Genomic DNA, 19,972 nt, shown 5'->3' on the forward strand with positions numbered 1-19,972 from the left:
AGAGCAAGAATTTAGGGTGCATTTCTTGTTTTTACAGCTGAGAGCAAGATCATACGTGATAACTGATACCATGTGCTTAAGGAGTGGGGGTGGGGTGGGGGGTCGTTTCAGAGCCTGCGATCAAACTTTTGAGAGGGTCCTGGACCCCAATCGTCCACTGGTGCTTGCGCAGCCATGCCCATATTTGGTCCCTTTTATGCCCAATTACGCCAAATCACCTCAACATGCCAAAAAGCCAAATTTTGGGTGGTCTACTTTTAGCTTAATATTTATAGAAATGAGGAAACTAAGGTCACAAGACCACCAAAAAAATGAACAAAATTGCCCATATTATCTCAGTTTGCAATTTTCACCTAAAATCCTACTTCAGGACCTTCTTTATCAGATTTTACACTTTTAAAAAGTTGGCGACCAAATTCCAAAATTTGCTGGGTAAAATTTGGGTAATGTTGAGGTGATTTGACATAATTGTGCCAAAAAGGACTAAATATCTGCGTGGCTGCAGTTGGGATCCGGGACCCCTCAAATGTTAGGTCACGTGCTCTAGCTTTTTGGTTAACTGCTACAACATTGAAAACAGGCGGTGTACAGAAAACTATACTCCCTGTTGTGAACACAAGATCTCATAAAATCTAACTCATTACCAGTTACCACACAATATGTACCACAAAATAATATGTGCATGTGGTACATATTGCGGTAACATATTACTATCTTAAGTTAAAACGACAGAGCATAAGGACGATAATAACTAAATAAGATTGCACACGGAGGAAGATAAAGCAAGGAAAAGCACCTGCTCGATGAATGGGAGAGTGAGAACTGTGTCGAGACATAGGATTGAACCGGGTAACGAGATGTCGCTAAATGAATAACCACTTGAATTTAACCTTATATATAATATATATATATATATCGCGCGATTATTGTAGGATTGGTTAGGGCAGGTGATTTACTCTAGTCTGCTGCAGAGTACGATAATCAATGATACTTACATTACACAACCGATTAAAAGAACGGTTTGTAGAACTAGGGTTATCATAGCCCAAATTTTCTAATTTCCCACAAATAGTTGACTAGATCCTCTATAATATTACATGCTATACTTCTGAGACAAAGCTCCCATTGAAGATATTCAAGCGCTACTAGTAAACTAATAAGCTGATTAAACCTACATTGCTTTTACTATATGAGCATTAATACTCTCCTTATTATTAACCTGGCGCAATCATTAATATGATCAGATAGAATAATATTCTATCAGATCATACCGTATTATGTGGGAAGGCTAGCGATCATGGATTTCACCATTTTCTTTAACCACATGCACAGCTGAGGCTCATTGATAGAAGTAGAAATGCAATACCAACGAGACAGCGAACAGGTAAACTTGAATACAAGTTTACCTGTTTAGTTAGTATCATTACGGGGTTGAAAATCGTTTATATTGACTTTTGACAGACAGTGCTGAAATGTGAGTTTATTAATTGATTGGTCGGACAAACCCTCCATACTCTAAACATTGTGCGGCTTTCCAGCCAGATACTTGATTAAAGCCGATAATGTGGTTATTGATTACTCACGTGATGTATAAAAACGCAAGGTATAACAAAAATAATCAATATTCATCCTCACATGCTAAATCCCAGATGAAAGCATATTACATGATTCAAATGACTTAAAATGTTACTCAATACTCTAAATGGTCGCTTTTCATTGGTAAAATTGTCAACGAAATTTAAGGGCATAATGTCAAATAACATCTTCACAACGGCAGCGATTTATTTGAACGATTTAAAATACCTAGTGTAGTATTCTAGAGACCACTTAATACCACTTATAAAATGCAGTAGATATTTAAAAGGACATGAACGCTCTGAAGGGTAGTTATTATGTAATATTACGTAATATATTAAATTTAACACAACCGTGTTCAATTTAAACAAGTAGGGCCTGGGATTCACTATTTCTGTGTTTTCTGTGTTTTCTGTGTTTAAAACAGTGAAAATTCAATAAATCGTCGTTTCACACGAAATCTACAAAGTACTGTTTAAATTCAAAGAACTTTAAACTAAAATTCAGTTCACTACAATAAAACAAGTTTTCAATGAAACATATTGAGAAAAACTCAAATCGTTTATGCCTTATATGGTGTTCATCCTTATTCATGCTTCACTGCCTATTTATCTTCATATACTTTAACGAAACCAAACCTAATTTATAAAACATTTTAGCAGGATAATTTTATAATAATTTAATACAGTACATTCTGAATGTCAACTAATGACCCCCCACATCCGGCGCTTTCCTTGAACGAGATATAAATTATTTGAGTTAACTAATTCCTATCTGAGGTTTTTGTACTAACAATTTATAAAGATCCTATAATCATAAAAATCATCCGCTTCTCCCAAATTGAACAGTTTTGTTGTGAATTAGAAAAAGTTTCTTAAATCATCTCAACATTTAGGTGAATCACGGCAAATGATGATTTTATCTTGGGGAGTATTGCATCTAATCACCAATTTCCGTATTATATTCGCTCATCTTTTTTTTGAACTTTTCAGTCGAATATAATACCAAAAACATCACAAATGCACCATTGACACCATGGAGACGATACAATCTCAAATCTTGATTGCAGAAAGAATTTTCCTCACACCGAAAATCTAATACCTATTATATCTCCAGGATAAATGGTGAAAAGCAATGCGCCCCCTAGGTAAAAACAACATCAAGCAGTAGTCAACTGTTTTGACCAAAATAAAAAACATTATCAATTATCAAAAAGAGGATGAGATTTCAAAGTCAATTTTCACATCATGGAACATTTCCCCTCTTTGTTGTCATGAGACACGCCCAGATCTTTGTCAATCTTCTTGATGACCGTCTCAAATATCTCTCTTATGTTTTCGTTATTTTTGGCAGAAGATTCGATGTAATCACAGTGCCAATCCATTGCTTGTTTCCTTCCCTGGAGAGAAAAGAAACATGTGTTAACCCTCATCATAAGATAAAGTATAGGTTACAACAATATTATATACTAATATATCAGACACTTAAAGAATGCTAGAAGTTTCGACAATTTAAGTGAGCATTCTTCGTCCAACTATGCCACAGTTTGCGATCAACCATTTTCACAGTTTGCAACTTAAGCCTTATTCATAGTTTGAAGTGATCCATTTCAAAATTTGCAGTAAACCATTTCCTCTGAAGTCTAAAGCTTACCGTTTTCTTAACTTCGCAGTAATAGTAAACTATTTTTCGAATTCCAGGAAACAGTTTGTATGAGTTATGACGCATCGTTAAAATAATTAATGCTCTATTGTCCGTTATGGGCAATTGCGCAACTCTCAAGTAGTATGTATAGTGTTGGGCAATGTTTCTTTCAAAATATTTACTGATGGGTGAGCACTGAGGCTTGTTGATTTTACCATTTTCGCCACATTTTCATCCTCGACATCCATAAATGGAAAACATGGCGAGTAATTTTAATTAAATACGTAGTGCATGGTGTGAACTGTTGACATCTAGCCGGCACCGGTGATTAGAAGTTTAAATATCGTCAGGGTGCGGTCGAAATGAAACAAGTTTGAGTTCAAATCGTATTACATTTTATTTTGTCGCACATCACTTGTCCAACAAGCATGACACCCACCATTCCACTTAATAGTAACAATTTACAAGTTACGACCTGACATAAAAGTAGTTAATTAACAATTAACCGCAAGCAAACCTCTTCGACGGAAATAACCCTCCGTGGATGCAAATCTCTCATGTTTGCGACCAGGATTATTGGGACGTGGTTAACTGAACTCTCCCCTTTCATCTCCAGCAGTTTATCAAATATAACTTGACACACCTGAAGTTATAATATATATTAGAACAATTGAAGTGGTGGTACCATGGGCATGGTTCATGTTACAATCTTGGGGATAATTTCTAACATTTTACACTCCTTCGAGTACCTACTGATAAAAATGTCCACCGTGGCCTGGACAGTCCACGTTTACACCCGATTTGAATCCGGCACTGATTAATAAGATACTGTATCACTTCTAAAATATCTCTGGTATTCTAATATTGGATTCGAGCCAATAATTCGAGCCAATAACGAACAGGAACTGACCTCGAAACTCTTCCTGTTGGTGATATCGTATACTATGATGTAACCGTCCATACCATCGTACCCAGAGGACATAATACTATACTCATCCTGACCAGCTGTATCCATCACCTGGTAAACAACATAATATTTCATAATCAAACTGAGCTCAGAGAGATATGTTATCTGTAGTTAGGCACCTGCTGCTCAAATTAGCCCTGTAATCGATTTCAGAAAATTTAACTGACAGCCTGGCCCATAATTTCAGACTTGAACTTGTGTACATACTGCATATTATATAACATTAATAACATTGATTTTGGATACTTAGCCCAATTTCGTTATAATACTATAATACCTCCGCCACTGAGTGCTGCGCGCTATAATTCCCGACAGCTTGCTGGAGGGAATTTGCGGGCACGAAGTTGCGGAGGTATTATATTTTATAATACGTTCCGGTTCCGATTGCAGAAGGGGTGTAATCCGATACGTGCGCATCATACAATATAGTGTCTAATATATAGAACGCCAGTGTTATTTGTTTTGAAACTTTCCGCCAGCCAGTCTGAGTCTGGGCTGATAATACCCTCGCTTCTCTTGCGGGAAAAATGAGCAAATTATCAGCCCTCGGTGTCCCCGAGTTTTAGTGGATATAATTCCCGGAAGGTATTATAATATAATATTGTACGTGAGTTAAGGAAAGCAGTATCAAACTTACCTCCAAAGAATAGTGGTTGTTGTTGATCTGGAATCTCTTGTTGAAAGTATTAGCAATAGTGGGTTCGTATGAATCAGGGAAGTTGTTGTGGACAAACTGGATTGTCAGAGACGACTTTCCTACCCTACTGTATCCCATAACACATATTCTTCTTCTTTTCAGCGGAGATACGGACATGACTAAATGAAGGAGAATAAAAGGTTAGGAGAGTGCAACCTGACAACTGAAATGTGTATTAAATGTAGTAAATGATGAGTGGTAGAGTTTTCGGAAAATGATTTTGCAATTTTGATGATCCTAGAATTGAGAAATCCTTAGGAAGTAAAGAAACGGACGTCTAGGGGAAATGTTTTTAAGTACATTATACCATTATATCGTAAACCATAAATCGTTTTAGATAATAAGGTGAAAATTGAATTTTTCCTCTAAGGTTAGGATCTCGACAAGTGAACTTTGTCACAATCAGAATACCATACCTCTATTCTACTGGGAGGTGTCCTCAAAACCCTTTTAACTCATTATTTGATGGTTGATATACCAATCATAGCCCTAAAATATGTTGTTTCGAATAGTTAGCTAATACAGGCACTTGGTTATTGGGAAATGATGTTAATTCTGTCACAATACGTATATGGAATTTTAAATTTTTGGGCGAATTATTTATATCTGATTTTGGTTTGAAAGGCGGGAAAACTTAAGGCGGGAAAACTTAATAATGATGAAAATGTAGTTGAGTTAAGATCAGTTGATGTTTACATTGCCACAAAAAATTATACGAAATCGTAAGGTTAAAAACAATGATTATAGAATGAAATAGTCTCTTATAATAACTCTTATATTAACTGATGTGACAAAGTAAACATGTCTTGCCCCTATTTTGAAGATCTATATATTATTCTATAACTATATTAGAATTCAACATTTTTTTAAAAATTGTATTTTACTTTTTTTTTTCAAAAAATTGGTAGAATATTGTCCAGAACATCAGAGCTCAAGTTTAACAATTTTAGGTTAAATAGTTAAATTTGTCAAAGTCACAAAAAATGTGACAAAATTAACTTTTCCTGCCCCAACAATTTCAAGATAGAGTTTAAAAATTAGCATAGGCTGCTTTATTGCCTATATAAATCAATCCAAACTACAAAAGAATATATATATTTTAATGTGATGACGATTACCTAACTCTAATAATAACTGACGTGACAAAGTAAACATGTCTTGCCCCTATTTTGAAGATCTATAACTTTATTAGAATTCAACATTCTTTCAGAAACGATTGGTAGAATATTGTCCAGAACATAGGAGCTCAAGTTTAACAATTTTAGATTAATTTGTCAAAGATACTGAAAATGTGACAAAATTAACTTCCCCTGCCCCAACAATATCAAGATAGTGTGTTAAAATTGGCATAGGACTAGGATGCTTTATTGCCTATATTAATCGATCCAAACTACAAAAAAGATCTGTTAATCTGATGACGATTACTTAACTCTTATAATAACTGATGTGACAAAGTAAACATGTCTTGCCCCATTTTGAAGATCTATATAACTCTATTAGAATTCAACATTCTTTCAGAAACGATTGGTTGAATATTGTCCAGAACATCGGAGCTCAAGTTTAACAATTTTAGATTAATTTGTCAAAGACACTGAAAATGTGACAAAATTAACTTTTCCTGCCCCAACAATATTAAGATAGTGTGTTAAAATTGGCATAGGATGCTTTATTGCCTATATTAATCGATCAAAACTACGGAAAATATCTGTTAATCTGATGACGATTACTTAACTCTTATAATAAGTAAAATACAATTACAATTTAAGTAAAATACAATTTTTATTTTCCACAGAAGAATCAATACATATTAAATTATAAATATCAGATAATTCCATTAATAATCATTAAAAGTTGCTTTGTCATTTGTAAAATCAAAAACGAAAAGCCGTACGCTGAACGCGCGCGGCATTTTTTCTGCAGCTGCCTAGCTTGTAGCCGCTAACATCAAAGCCGCCGCGCGTGCCTAGTGCTGGGGTGCATTCTCATTGACAATTAAACTTGGTCAAAGATATTTATATACAATTCCTAAATTAAATCAATAATCATGTTAATATGAGTATTCAACACTACTCGACAACAAATATTTGCCGGCCCATCGACGATTCAGTCGCCGAAACAAAAATCAAATGTTTGCTTTTTCGTTTCGGGAACTGTTTGAACTCAGTATATACTATATCCGACTAATCATACTTTGTAATGGTTAAAAAACAAAGTAAAAAGATTTTCCTCGATGGGCCGGCATTCGCAACCGTGAAACGTTTTGAGTACGACAAACGATGACACCACCACCATAACTGATGTGACAAAGTAATCATGTCTTGCCCCTATTTTGAAGAACTATACCTCTATTAGAATACTATGTAACTTTATCATCAAAAAGATTTCGATAAACTAGTTATTTTTCCAGCAAGGAGCTAACAGAGTTATAATAATTAAATGGTTGTGACGAAATTACCCTATTTTGACCATTTTGCGGTAGTTTAATTGTGACACTGTTAACATATTGCCACCTGATAATGATTTATGAGACTGGTGCATGGTAATAGCAGTGTTGTTTGATCCATAGTACGTAATATAAGGGGTTTAAGCTGTTATATCATTATTTGTTCAATTCCACACATGTTCAGATATCATTAAGAATATGTGAAAAAGTAAACTTGTTTGTGCCTTCTGTGTTTTAATTCCTTACGACTATATGATATAACTAGTGTAACCCGTGCCTTCGGCCGGGACTTTACTGTCACAGTTGCAATGTAAAAGTATACAACCGCATTATATATTTAATATTTGATATCACGCATAACGCTGTCTTATGAAAGTATGAAATCTCCCTACAGTTGAAACAAAGCGGCCGCAAGAGTGAGCTCTAAGCTTATAGTATTATTTATAATAATTAAATGGTTGTGACGAAATTACCCTATTTTGACCATTTTGCGGTAGTTTAATTGTGACACTGTTAACATATTGCCACCTGATAATGATTTATGAGACTGGTGCATGGTAATAGCAGTGTTGTTTGATCCATAGTACGTAATATAAGGGGTTTAAGCTGTTATATCATTATTTGTTCAATTCCACACATGTTCAGATATCATTAAGAATATGTGAAAAAGTAAACTTGTTTGTGCCTTCTGTGTTTTAATTCCTTACGACTATATGATATAACTAGTGTAACCCGTGCCTTCGGCCGGGACTTTACTGTCACAGTTGCAATGTAAAAGTATACAACCGCATTATATATTTAATATTTGATATCACGCATAACGCTGTCTTATGAAAGTATGAAATCTCCCTACAGTTGAAACAAAGCGGCCGCAAGAGTGAGCTCTAAGCTTATAGTATTACGTGGGGCTAAACTAATTACGGTACATGTTATCCTCCTCGTTCTCTCTCCCATCCATTTATGTCACATTGCTGGAACAAAATCATCAATTAAACCACTTACCACCGGCCGATTTTTATAAAATTTGCTTATGGGCTTCGTCAGAGTTTTGTCAGCACTATACCGAAAAAACCAGTCCCGTAACTATTACCGTTTTTTTTGTATAACCGTTCGGAAATTAAACACACACAGACACACAGACACACAGACACACACACATTCTGGTGTTATTAAGTTGATAACAATTCCTAGCACTTCCAGACCATCAAATCAACCTACACTTCTCAGCATTGCTCATCAGGGTGCCCTAAACATTCTTCACATATTTTCTTAAATGTGTGACAGAGTAAACCTGAGTGCACCATCTAACGAAAAAATTCGTCAAATATGTAGGTAATGGTCATATGTACCCATCCAATCAACTGGACACTCAAAAATTTGGTCAAAAAGAGCAGCAAGGGGTCCATATTTACTCTGTCCGTCACATGTTTATAGCGTGACAATGTAACCATTTCTGTGCCGGCCGTATTTAAGCGATATCTTATCATCTGATTAAGATATCGTTATGTGACAAAGTTAGCCTAGAGGATGAGACGATTAGTCTAACCATCAAGGGTTTGTGTAATTTCATAGTGTGACAAAGTCAACTACACTGTGCCTTTTAATAGGGTTACTTATATTTACGATATCCTCAAACTCAAATGAACGTGTCCATATACTAAATGGTTTTTATTAAACAATCTTAATGTATATTTGATTGACGATGTAAACCCTTCCTAGCTCGGCGCGACCCAGTGGTGCATCTCACCGATCTACGGCGAGAAGCATTATGGATGCGCGCGCGACCCAGTAGTGCATCGCGCTACAAAATGTATATATATGATGTATATTAAAATTATTTGATGTAACCATTTTGTTGACCATTAATAATGATTCGGCCCGGCGCGCGCTACTTAGTAGCTCGTGCCATCGAGAAGAAAGCGGCGCGCGCTACTTCGAAGAAATTTAGACGAGTAACATCCGTCAACCATTTTGTTAACCTTTGTTAAATTATTTAGCACGCTTGTTACATGTCGCAGCTCGAAATGACTTTGTTGCTTCATTTTCTACACTATATCAATTTTAATAGGTTTGTTCAAAGGTTTGTCTAATTAAAGATTTTTTATTAGCATGATCAATAATGCTTGTAGTTTTATTATTATACAACCTACTAAACCAAAATAAAACGCGCGCGCGCGCCGATTAGGACTCGTAGACTAATACTTGAAACAAATATTTTACGAGGATCATCCGTTAACATAACGCCATTTCAGGAACCAAAAATATTATGTATGACGTAATTTTTTTTATTTTTATTTGAAAATTCAATTAATTATTATATATACAAATCAAGCGTTACATTTCAGCCATGCAAAATTACAATGACATATTTTAATATTCTAATTGAAAAATGGTGCTGCAATATAAGTTGCTTAATGTTTGGCCGGATGACAACTAACTAAAAGAAAAAAATAAACTTGATTACATAATAATTAATTCGGCTGAACCAACACATAGCAAAAGCCACATTAACGTTGGGGCCGTCAAAAACTTTGTAGCGCGATGCACTATACAGGGGGGTCTGAAACCAGGTTTTCGATCAAATGCTGCCATTTGTAGTCAAATGTCGCCAACGGTTGCTCTCGTCTAATGAAATCGCTGCATGCATTTTGCAAGTTAGTATGCACAATTGAATTACATATATTCATATGCGAGCTTGGCTTACATAATGCAGCGATTTCATTGGACGAGAGCAACTTTTGGCGACGTTTGACTACATATGGCAGCGTTTGATCGAAAACCTGGTTTCAGCTCCCCCTGTGACTACTGAACCGCGCCGCGCATCAAATAATTCTTCTTGGTAAATCGGTTGCTCATGGTTAGTTGACCATTGTTAATGGTCTGGCCCGGCGCGCGCTACTTCGTAGCACTTGCCGTCGGGCCATTTCGAGAAGAAAGCGGCGCGCGCTACTTCGAAGAAATTTAGACGAGTAACATCCGTCAACATGGTTAGGTGAAGTAAATCGGTGAGATGCACTACTGGGCCTCTCCGCGAGCTGCAAATGATTGAAATCTTGCTATAACCAGAGCCCTATCGCTTGCGGTACGCGTAGATTCATGGCTATGTGAAATTGACATCGTGAATCAAAATCAAACGCAAATCAATGAATTTTATTAAATTAATATAAGCACCTTTTACAGCTCCAATAGCTGCGCGTCGTTAAAATGGCACTGCACTAAAAAGAAACACAAAAATAATTTCAAAAAATATAACAAAATTGGTACATAAATGTGGATTATCGTGGGGAGGTGAGGTACATTTGTTTACTTTAAAACAAGCTTTTTATTGTTGTGCATAAATGCATAAAATAATCTTACTACAGCACGATAATTCAAAGATAGTCAAACCTTTATTTATTTTGCCCTATTTGTTAGGTCATTCAATTTAGATGTGATCGTGTGATTTGAAACTTTCGTAAAATAATACAGAATTATAGAACAAGTAAAGGGAACTTTGACTGTACCATATGGTTGGAGAAACCAGTAACAACATCCATGGTAGAATACGTGTGCTGTGGACTCTTACTCTAACCCCATAAAATGTACTGAAGTCACGATCGAGGTACTGAGAAGAGGAAGTTGACTGCTGGTAGTGTAGGGACTACGGGTGGAAGATGAATTATTGATATTCCAACAGCATCTTGTTCCCTGCATTGTGCTGATTCCGGGAAGCATTTTGTTTACGCTCTCATCATTCTGTAGGATGAGATATCGTTCATTTAAAATTGGGTAATTATAGGCCTGTCAAGGATTTCAGCCTAATTAAGAGCTGATCAATTGCAGCTAGTTGTGCCATATAAGGGATAACTGAGGTCACGTGACATTCAGTCCTATCACGTGACCGCTAATCCTATCACGTGACCTTGATTCGTAAAGCCTCGGGCACGTGATCACATTCGTAACGTGTCGTATGCCGACGTCACCAGAGCTGAAGCTACTTGATCAGGCCTTATATGGAATAATATCGTGTATCGGGTGTAATTGGACCCAATTAGAGCAGCTGAGCGCTCAATTATAGCAGCATCTGGTACCACCTTCTGAAACCCAGCAGACAGCTGGCCCAGAGAATCGAAATTAGAAGGATTTTTTATTGATGGAAATCGAAGCGGAAACCTTGTGACCCTATGTTTTCGATGACGCCGAACAAGATTAAACAGGTTATAATTGTCCTACTATCGTGTAAATTGCTCTAAAACGTGATTGAAATTGTAATGATGCTATCAATTGTAATACAGTTTTTACATTAAGCTGAACGGCTGGCATTCCTGGGCCGCACTCATCCCAGATTGTCATTCCGCCGCAGCTTCAATTTATCTGGATATTACAGCCTGGGGTCCCCAGGTAACGACTGAAACCGCTATATCTGCCTAATCTCAGCGATTGTAGATAACGAAGCCTGTGATCCGCACATCAGGTATTGACCACATTGAACGGGCTTGAATCGAACAAGCCGTGTTATTAATATTAAAGATATTAATACCAAAAATCGTATTACTAGATTACCTTCTTGTCATTTGTGCGAAGTGCGTACTCTTTATACTGCAGTTTGAAGTGCATTACAGAGTTAATGTTATGTGTATTATACAGTTACAGTTATGTAACTGTTGCACACAGTAAAACTTACTGCGATCGCGCTGATAAGAAGTGAACTGATAAGAGTCGAGTAAAATTGCAACGTTTCCTAACACCCGATCTAAAATATTTGCTTGAAGAGATGTCAAACAGGCAGCTTATAGAGCTAGAGCAGAAGGGCATGAACCGGACAATACGCCCGAATGGAAAACCGCGGATATTTTGCAAGCCAGAGATTAACAGAAATGCAAAATCGTACCTTGACCTTGTCATTTACAACACTGACATCGAGGATAAAGATCCGGTGAGAAAGACTAAGTCTTTCAAACCGTACCATTTATTTGGTCTCTGTTACAAAACTGTGTGCAGTAAGTTCATTCCAAATTGTATTTACTATGACGTAACTATTAATATTATATTATTGTATTAATAAAGTTATTGACATACGTTTGTATTCAAAGCTATAAGGTCAAAGTGAAAACAATACGGATGGTATTGAATTTAAAAAGGAAAGTTTATGATAACAAGTTATATTTCAGAAGAGTTGAAGTGGGCTGCAGTCACTATTCCATCGGTAGTAAGGGTGCATCCCTCTGATCCTGATCAATTCGACAGGTTTATAGAATCACCTTTGGTGACGAAATATCCCTGCCACCAGCAAGCAGTCGAAAGAGCGGTGGCACTGATGACAGAATCAAAGCTGAAGTGTGCTAACAAAGACATGAAAGCAGGACACCACATTGTTGTCAATGAAACAAGAAATTTTCAATGAAACAAGAAATTTAATTTTAGCACATTTTACAGAATAAAAAGATGTCAAACAATTCATAAAATATAATGCCCATTTGGTGTATGACTTTTTGTCCTTGACTGCTAGTTTGGTTTTGGAAGGACAGGTAACTAACGGGGCAAGGAATGCGCGTGCCTGAAAGCTTTTGCACACACCGAAACGCTAGTTCAGTTAGGTTTTTAGAGACAGGGCTCATTTTAGGACTAGAAGAAATTTGTTAGTAGACATTAGGGGTTCTGTTTATAGTTGTTACTATAGGTTGCAGTCTTGTTGTGACAAAAAGTCTACACTAAAACATGCTTTAGTTTATATTGTGTGGTTCAAGGATATAAAATGTGGCTTCAAGGTGTATATTAAAGAGCTTGCGAAAGATTATGGCCTTTGTATCAATGGTTATAATAAGCTATAAATATCTTAAACTATACAGTGCTAATTAAAAATTTCTTTATACTTCATTCTCAGATTAGATTTAAAAATTCAAAAAATATACATTTATTTTATTAATACCTTCTCACACATTCTTTACTCACAGGACAAGACTTGGAAAACAGTAGCCTAGAGGAATTTAATTGAGATGTGTGTGAACAGCCAGTTATAATGTTTGGAAAATAATATTTGTGCAGTCAAAATCTTTCACGGTCCAATCAAGCAGGGCGTGGTTATGCTGATTGGCTAATAGCGCACTTTTAAGTTTTCCTCGCAAGCACATTACACTAGTAGTAAAGTCAGTCATTCTGAACTTTGGGGTTAAAATGTTAAAAATTTTGGTTGACCTAGTGTTGTGGTTGTCAGGTGGGTCTACCTGACAGATAAGAAGGCAGGGTTTCCTCGACGAACATGTGTAACCCTCATATAGGGATATTGGAGCACGGAATTTCATTATCTTGTAGAGCTCGAGGTAACTGTGGTATGTATAGAGATTTTGTATAGCTAGAATATTATTATGCTTGAATATCGGTTTGGTGTGTTCTTTTATGAAAAATTTTTGGTCAAGTTTCTGGTGTCCTATAGGCCTAGTACGTGCACAAGTCTTAAACTTATCAAGGTACGCCAGCCTATCACCAAATAGTACTCTGAGACAGTACTTCTGAGCAGTAAATATTGAGCTTATACGTTGCTTAGCTGCCCCACCCCATACAGATATACAGTAGGAAAGATGTGATTCGAACAGAGTATAATATAATTGTTGATGTAGAAATTCTGGAAGGGAGCAGCGAAGTCTACATAAAGTGGATGTGGAATGATTTAGGGTTCGCTTAAGAGCTTTAATGTGATCTTCCCATGATAGGTTCTCGTCAATTATAACACCCAGAAATTTTGCGGATGAAACCTTTTTGATTGGATAGTTGTCTATTGTTAGTACAGGTTCAGGGTGTGATAAAATCTCTGACTTAGAACCTGCCATGTTGGGTTTGAAGTGTATGTAGCAGCACTTGGACATATTTATATGTAACTTATTCGCTCTCATATAAGACTGTAATGATGACAAAAGCTCATTTCCTCGTTCATATGCCTCACGTTTTGTTTTGCCGACAACAAATATATTAGTATCATCAGCAAAGGTAACAAATGATCCTAGTTTAGAACTGTTTGTGATGTCGTTCATATAAAGAAGAAATAGGAGAGGTCCAAGAATTGAACCCTGTGGGACACCAAATTGAATAGATAGGGTATCTGATTTTTCTCCTACAACTTCAGTGTATTGTTGTCTGTTTGTTAAGTAGCTTTTTATGAGGTTATTTGCAACTCCTCTCACTCCACATCCCTCTAATTTTATAAGAAGTGTTGAATGATCGATGGTGTCAAAAGCTTTGCTAAGGTCAATGAATATTCCTAAAACATGATTCTTAAGTTTAAGAGATTTCGTAATTAAATCTACAGAGTAATTGACTGCATGAGATGTAGAGTGAGATTTCCTAAATCCAAACTGTGTCTTCGATATTACTCCCTGGGAGCTAACAAATCCGTATATTCTAGAATATATGAGCTTTTCAAAGATCTTACCGAAGACGGACAGTGTGGAGATAGGACGGTAGTTCTCGATTTCTTCTGGGTTACCTCTCTTATATACAGGTGTTATTTTACCAGTTTTCAGGACATCAGGAAATATACCTTGGGTCATAAGGATATTGAAGTAGTTCGATAATACAGGTGCAATTACATGAGATGACTTTTTTATTACACTTATGGGAATGTCACTGGCTTTACCATTTTCGAACTCTCTTATGATTTTCAATATTTCGTTCGAGGAGCAATCTTCTAACCTAATATTTTTTTCATTTCTTGGGTTCAGGAAGTCATAGAAAGTTTTCATGGGTAATATAGGCAGGCCATTAGATAGATTATTCAGTGTCTCATTCAGCTTTGGTGCAATAGAGACAAACCAAGCATTGAATCCATTAGCAATTGCTCTTCTATCAACTATTCTTTGGTTATCAATGATAAATGGGGGCTTGGTTTGCCTCTTCTTTTTGCCTCTGAGTTCGTTAATAATTTGCCAAGTTTTCTTGCTGTTTTCACAGTTGTTTAGAATTTCGTTACAGTAATGCCAACGTTTGGCAGCTTTAATGATAGCTTTGAGCATCCTACGATAATCGCTAAATACTTGGTATAGCAAGATATTACCACCAGGGTTCTTATTGGTAACGGTGTCAGACCACTCCTTACGTAGTTCATGCTTTCTTTCTACAGACTGGATGATACTGTCTGTAATCCATGGGTTAAGTTTGGGAGTTCTTTTTGTCACTTTCGGTACCTCCAGTTTGCAGTGTTTGTCAAGTGTCTGGTCAAAACATGCCGTAAACTCATCAAATTTTGTTGAAGGAGTGAGCTGGTTTACCTTTACCTCAAGTTCAGTTACAAAGCTTTTCAATTTGGAACTTGAGTAATCATAATAGCGGACATGTTTCTGAGGCTCTGTACTGCGAGGGGTCTCTACTGAAGTGAAGGTAAATATAGGGGCATGCTCACCAAGCCGTTCTTCAATAACACCTGATAAGACTATATTCTCAATTTTATTTGTTAAAATGTTATCGATGCAGGAACTTTTACAGTTTTGACGAAAATGTGTTGCAATGGAGATAGTCGGGTAAAAGCCGTTTCTGTATAAAGTATCCTCAAAGAGCTGGGAACTGGTAGAAATATTAAGTATGTTTGAGTTAAAGTCTCCCAACAAATTGACAGTTTTCCCATTTAGCTGCTTTGCAAGTAGTTCCAGGGTTTCACAAAAGCTATCAAAGCAGCCATTAGGGGGTCGGTAAATGACTCCATGAACAATTTTGCTGCCTGCACTATCTGTGGTTTCAACAAAGAGGCTCTCAATATTTGTAGTACAGTGTGATACGTTTTCTAAGACCACCGTATTTAAATGGTCAGATACATAGAGTGCAACACCTGTGCCTTTTTTCTTACCTGCCAATGTTTCTTGATAGAATCCTGTGTATGATGGAATTTGGTACAGGCCCTGCTGTGCAGGATCAGTATTGGTTTCAGCAAGACCAATCATATCAAACGAGTGCCCTATACTTTTGAGTTCAATTAGGAAGCTATCAAAGTTAGATGCGTTTCCATCTATATTGTAGAATAAAGTTGATAACATAGATTTTTTTGAGGAATTGAGCTGCTTGATTGCATTTAAGAACTCGAGTTTAGAGTAGCGACGGCAACGTTCAAGTACAAGGGCATATGATGCAATTAAGGCATCTTCCTGGTTTCTATTATCATAGAATCTATCAGAACCTATAGATTCCTCATCAGATGGAAATGGGCAGTACCGTTCCTCTGCAGAACTGGCACACTTGCAGCACATCCATAGTCCATTTTTGCATGAGTATTTAGCTGATTTGAAACACTTAGTATGGATGGCATTATTACAGTTTTCACACTCTAGTAAAGGTTGTCCGATGTTAATAGATCTACTACATGGCTCACACACATCTTTAATCATTTTCATAATCATTTTTACTAAGTGGGGTTGTTAGACCCCACTGACTGGTTGTGTTTTCCACGTCTTGTCCGCTCTTGCCTCTCTCTCACATACACCCAATGCTTCACACATCTCACAAATTTGGTAATACCATAAACTCCTAAATGAATATCATCACCACCTCTGGTCAGGTTGGTGGCAAGGAGTCCCCTACTATCTAAGAAGTGGCCAACTCCAAGGTGCCACACACTCTGGTTGAAGTTGGCACTTAACATTTCTCCAACAAGCCGATTGAAGGTCATAATGTTTTTGTTCATTTGAGGCAATCTTGATGGGAGGACTGCTGCGACAAATATTTTGATACTTGGGCAGAGCTTTCTTATCTGTTGAATCTTCAAGTGGAGAACGTCAACCAGCTGATGGATTTCATTCTCTCCTCTAAGGTTTTCTACCCGGAGGTCATTGGTACCACAAACGATAACAACGTTGCTGTACCCAATGCAGCGACAAGGGTCAATCAAACTGACTTTACCTGCCTTGACTCTTTCACCAGGGAAAGACTGGCCCATAGTACCAGCACCACACCCAAACTTGATTGTTTTGGTGTTCGAATCTCCCATAATGAGCGTGCTTCTTTTGAATTTGTTGTTAATGGCTCTAAGGGTAATGGAAAATCGTCCGTACATGGCCGGGTTGACTTCAGTTTTTTGGGTGGCCTTGATTCCATGCTTGAACCAAGCTTGTGAGGAACGAGTCATAATATAGGCCGAGTTGGATTCCAGGGACATTTCAGTCATTTTTGTAGGTGAATGGCCTTCATGGACAGGTACAAAGCTTATCTTTCTTACTTCTCCTATTGAAATTGTGGCTATTTCGGAGTCAGCAAGTATTTCTTGCTCATCGTCACAGTGGAAGGGTAACATGCTTTCCTCAACCCCAGTGCTAGGAGGGAAATAGTTTATGAGCACAGAGTTAGGCTTGTGTGTAAGTTTGCACTGGGAGGTGACTCTATCAATAGCAGCTGCTAATGGTGGTGGGATGGCTGGAGAGGAGGGGGCGTTTGTGTCTCCAGAGTATGTGTAGCTTTCTCCATATTTAAGGACTGACCTTCCGTTCATCTGGCTGAACTTACCAGTTTCTTTGCACTCAGTCAGAAAACTGGTGACCTCATCAAGCAGATTTTTGTCTAGGATGTCTACTTGGTAGTCCTTAATCGGCGGCATTACACATTTGGGGAGGGCTACTGTTGACCTCATCTCTTGTTTGACTGCTGCTGGAGGGCCCATTTGAGGGCTTCTGGATTTTTGGAAGGAGTAAATCTCTTCACTAAGTTGCGACAGTCTTGACTCAAGTGAAGATATCTCCACGGTGGGTATGCTGTTGGATACAGCACTCGAGATGGCATCAGATACAGCTTGGATGTTTTTGCTGTAGTCAACGCTAAACTTGAGAGCTTCATCCAATTTAGACGCGGTGCTGCTGTTTGGCTTGGGATGGATTGATGTGAAGCACCATGGACATTCCCAGTACTGAAGGATGGCATCAAGACCAATCTGTTGTGGGGAGCCACTTGTAATCTGGTTTGCTCCCTTGAGGTTGCTGCAGGAGGCGTGCCAATGCTGAGAGCATCTGCAACATTTGAGAAGCCATTCTTTGCCGTCAGAGCTTGCTCGACAGGGGCAGTTACCTTTAATGGCACGTTGCTTTGGACTTCCTTGATCTTTTTCTTCTTCTTCTGTATTGAAGGGTGGGAACGGTTTGTAAATAGGGCTCATAGGGCTATGAGGACTATCTCTTAGGCCACCAGGGTCTATTATGAGGTTTGGACTAATTTTTAGGGTCAGAGATGTAGGTGGCTGTAATGTTGATGGTCCCGGTGAAGCAACAGTAAGCAGCTTTTCAGTTGGCAGACTGTTTGATCTTCGCCGTCCTGAGATGTTGGCTGCAGGGTTCTTCTGATTAGCCTTGCTTGTGAGGGGGCTCTTTCTGTGAAGAGGATTAGTCACTTTAGGGGAATGAGGTGGAGTAGCCTTAGCCTTAACAGATGCTGCAGGAGAGTTGTTTCTGGGCGAGCGTCTGTTTTGTGGTGGTGGTGTTGGAATTCTCTTCATGACTGTGGATTGATCACGGGGATGTGCTGAGTGCCCTCTGGGCTGCCACCGGCGAATTAGCTGCACCTGAAATGAGTAGATCATGGGTGGACGTCTGATTTATAATGGAAAAAGGGGAACATTGATTACTTAAAACTGTATAATAACTAGTTTTTTCATTAGATATACCATAAAGAAGAATTGATTTCGATTGAAACATGATATATTAACAATAAGTTGCTTAAAGGGTGAATAGTCGGGTAGTTGAGGTGGTGGATGTTGTTGATTAGATTAAATGGTTTGATGAAGCATATATTGTATCGTTTGGAATTGCTTTATGGGTTTGAGGGTGAGCTTGACTATAATGCAGACTGGGGTTGGGTAAAGGGAATTGTGGGATTCCTGGGTAAGGAGACATTGTGGAAAGCTGGTTGAAGAAATAGCAATTGTAGTCGACGAGCTTGCCACAAAGGGATTTACTGTAAAACAAGCCACAATAATCAAATAATTTGGTTAAGGTTATACAATAATACAAGTTATGTAAGGTTAATGTATTGTAATTCGTTTGAATTTGGGTAAGAAACTTGTATTATATAATAACTATCCAATAAATCGAGACAAAGATACATAAATAAAGTTTACTAATCAGGAACTAATCAACAGCACTTTACACACAACAAATAATTTAAGGAAGAGACCAGCCAGAAGCCAGCAATCAATGTCAGGAGCTTTTAGGGAGGGGCAGTTTATGAGAGGATGGTGGTTTTATGTGTTGTGATGTGGAATTTCATAATCTACTCATCTTCAGTTGGAGCATCATCGCCGGCAGCAACATCCTTTTGGACACCTTCGCATCATCCCCCAGTGATCATTCTTTTACTCAGACATTGATTGCGGCTTGAAGGCTCGATCTACATCCTCAAATTATTTGTTATATAGTAGTGTTGAAAGTATTAAAGTGTCTCTGAGGAGAGGCAACAAAATCCAGGAAAACAGAGGAAGTTCAAAAAACTAATGAAATGATTTATTAAAAGAGAACACTCGTTATATAATATTTTGTATGATGTTTCACAATATTGAGTTTATTCCCGAAAATTTCGAGACTACTTCTTTAAAATTAGCTTTCTCTGGATGATATGCAGACTGCAGCAAAGAAATATCAAACAGTCATAAATATGTTAGTGATTCCATCGCTATACTTCGTCCACACACTGAACTTAGCAATCTTGA

At 37.5% G+C, this 19,972-nt stretch overlaps 2 protein-coding genes across 2 annotated transcripts in view; one reads left to right on the top strand and one right to left on the bottom strand.

Annotated features, from left to right (window-relative positions):
- Positions 1-2,017: 2,017 nt before the first annotated feature.
- LOC134811197 (GTP-binding protein Rheb-like) lies at positions 2,018-19,686 on the bottom strand. Its single transcript, XM_063817953.1, has 5 exons — positions 19,661-19,686; positions 4,824-5,002; positions 4,130-4,237; positions 3,737-3,862; positions 2,018-2,974 (listed from the first exon to the last, which is right to left on the bottom strand). Exons 2-5 carry the CDS (start codon positions 4,998-5,000, stop codon positions 2,816-2,818), a joined length of 570 nt encoding a protein of 189 aa, XP_063674023.1. The 5' UTR covers positions 5,001-5,002; positions 19,661-19,686; the 3' UTR covers positions 2,018-2,815.
- The window catches only part of LOC134811195 (phosphatidylinositol transfer protein alpha isoform-like), a 67,986-nt gene continuing 67,257 nt past the window's right edge, over positions 19,244-19,972 (top strand). The window contains exon 1 of the mRNA XM_063817951.1: positions 19,244-19,254. The gene's annotated coding sequence lies outside the window, so the exon portion shown is untranslated. The remainder of the gene's footprint in view (positions 19,255-19,972) is intronic.

The sequence above is a fragment of the Bolinopsis microptera genome, chromosome 2 (genome assembly GCF_026151205.1).
Source record: "Bolinopsis microptera isolate Bmic1 chromosome 2, MBARI_Bmic_1.0, whole genome shotgun sequence".
NCBI classification, from domain to species: domain Eukaryota; kingdom Metazoa; phylum Ctenophora; class Tentaculata; order Lobata; family Bolinopsidae; genus Bolinopsis; species Bolinopsis microptera.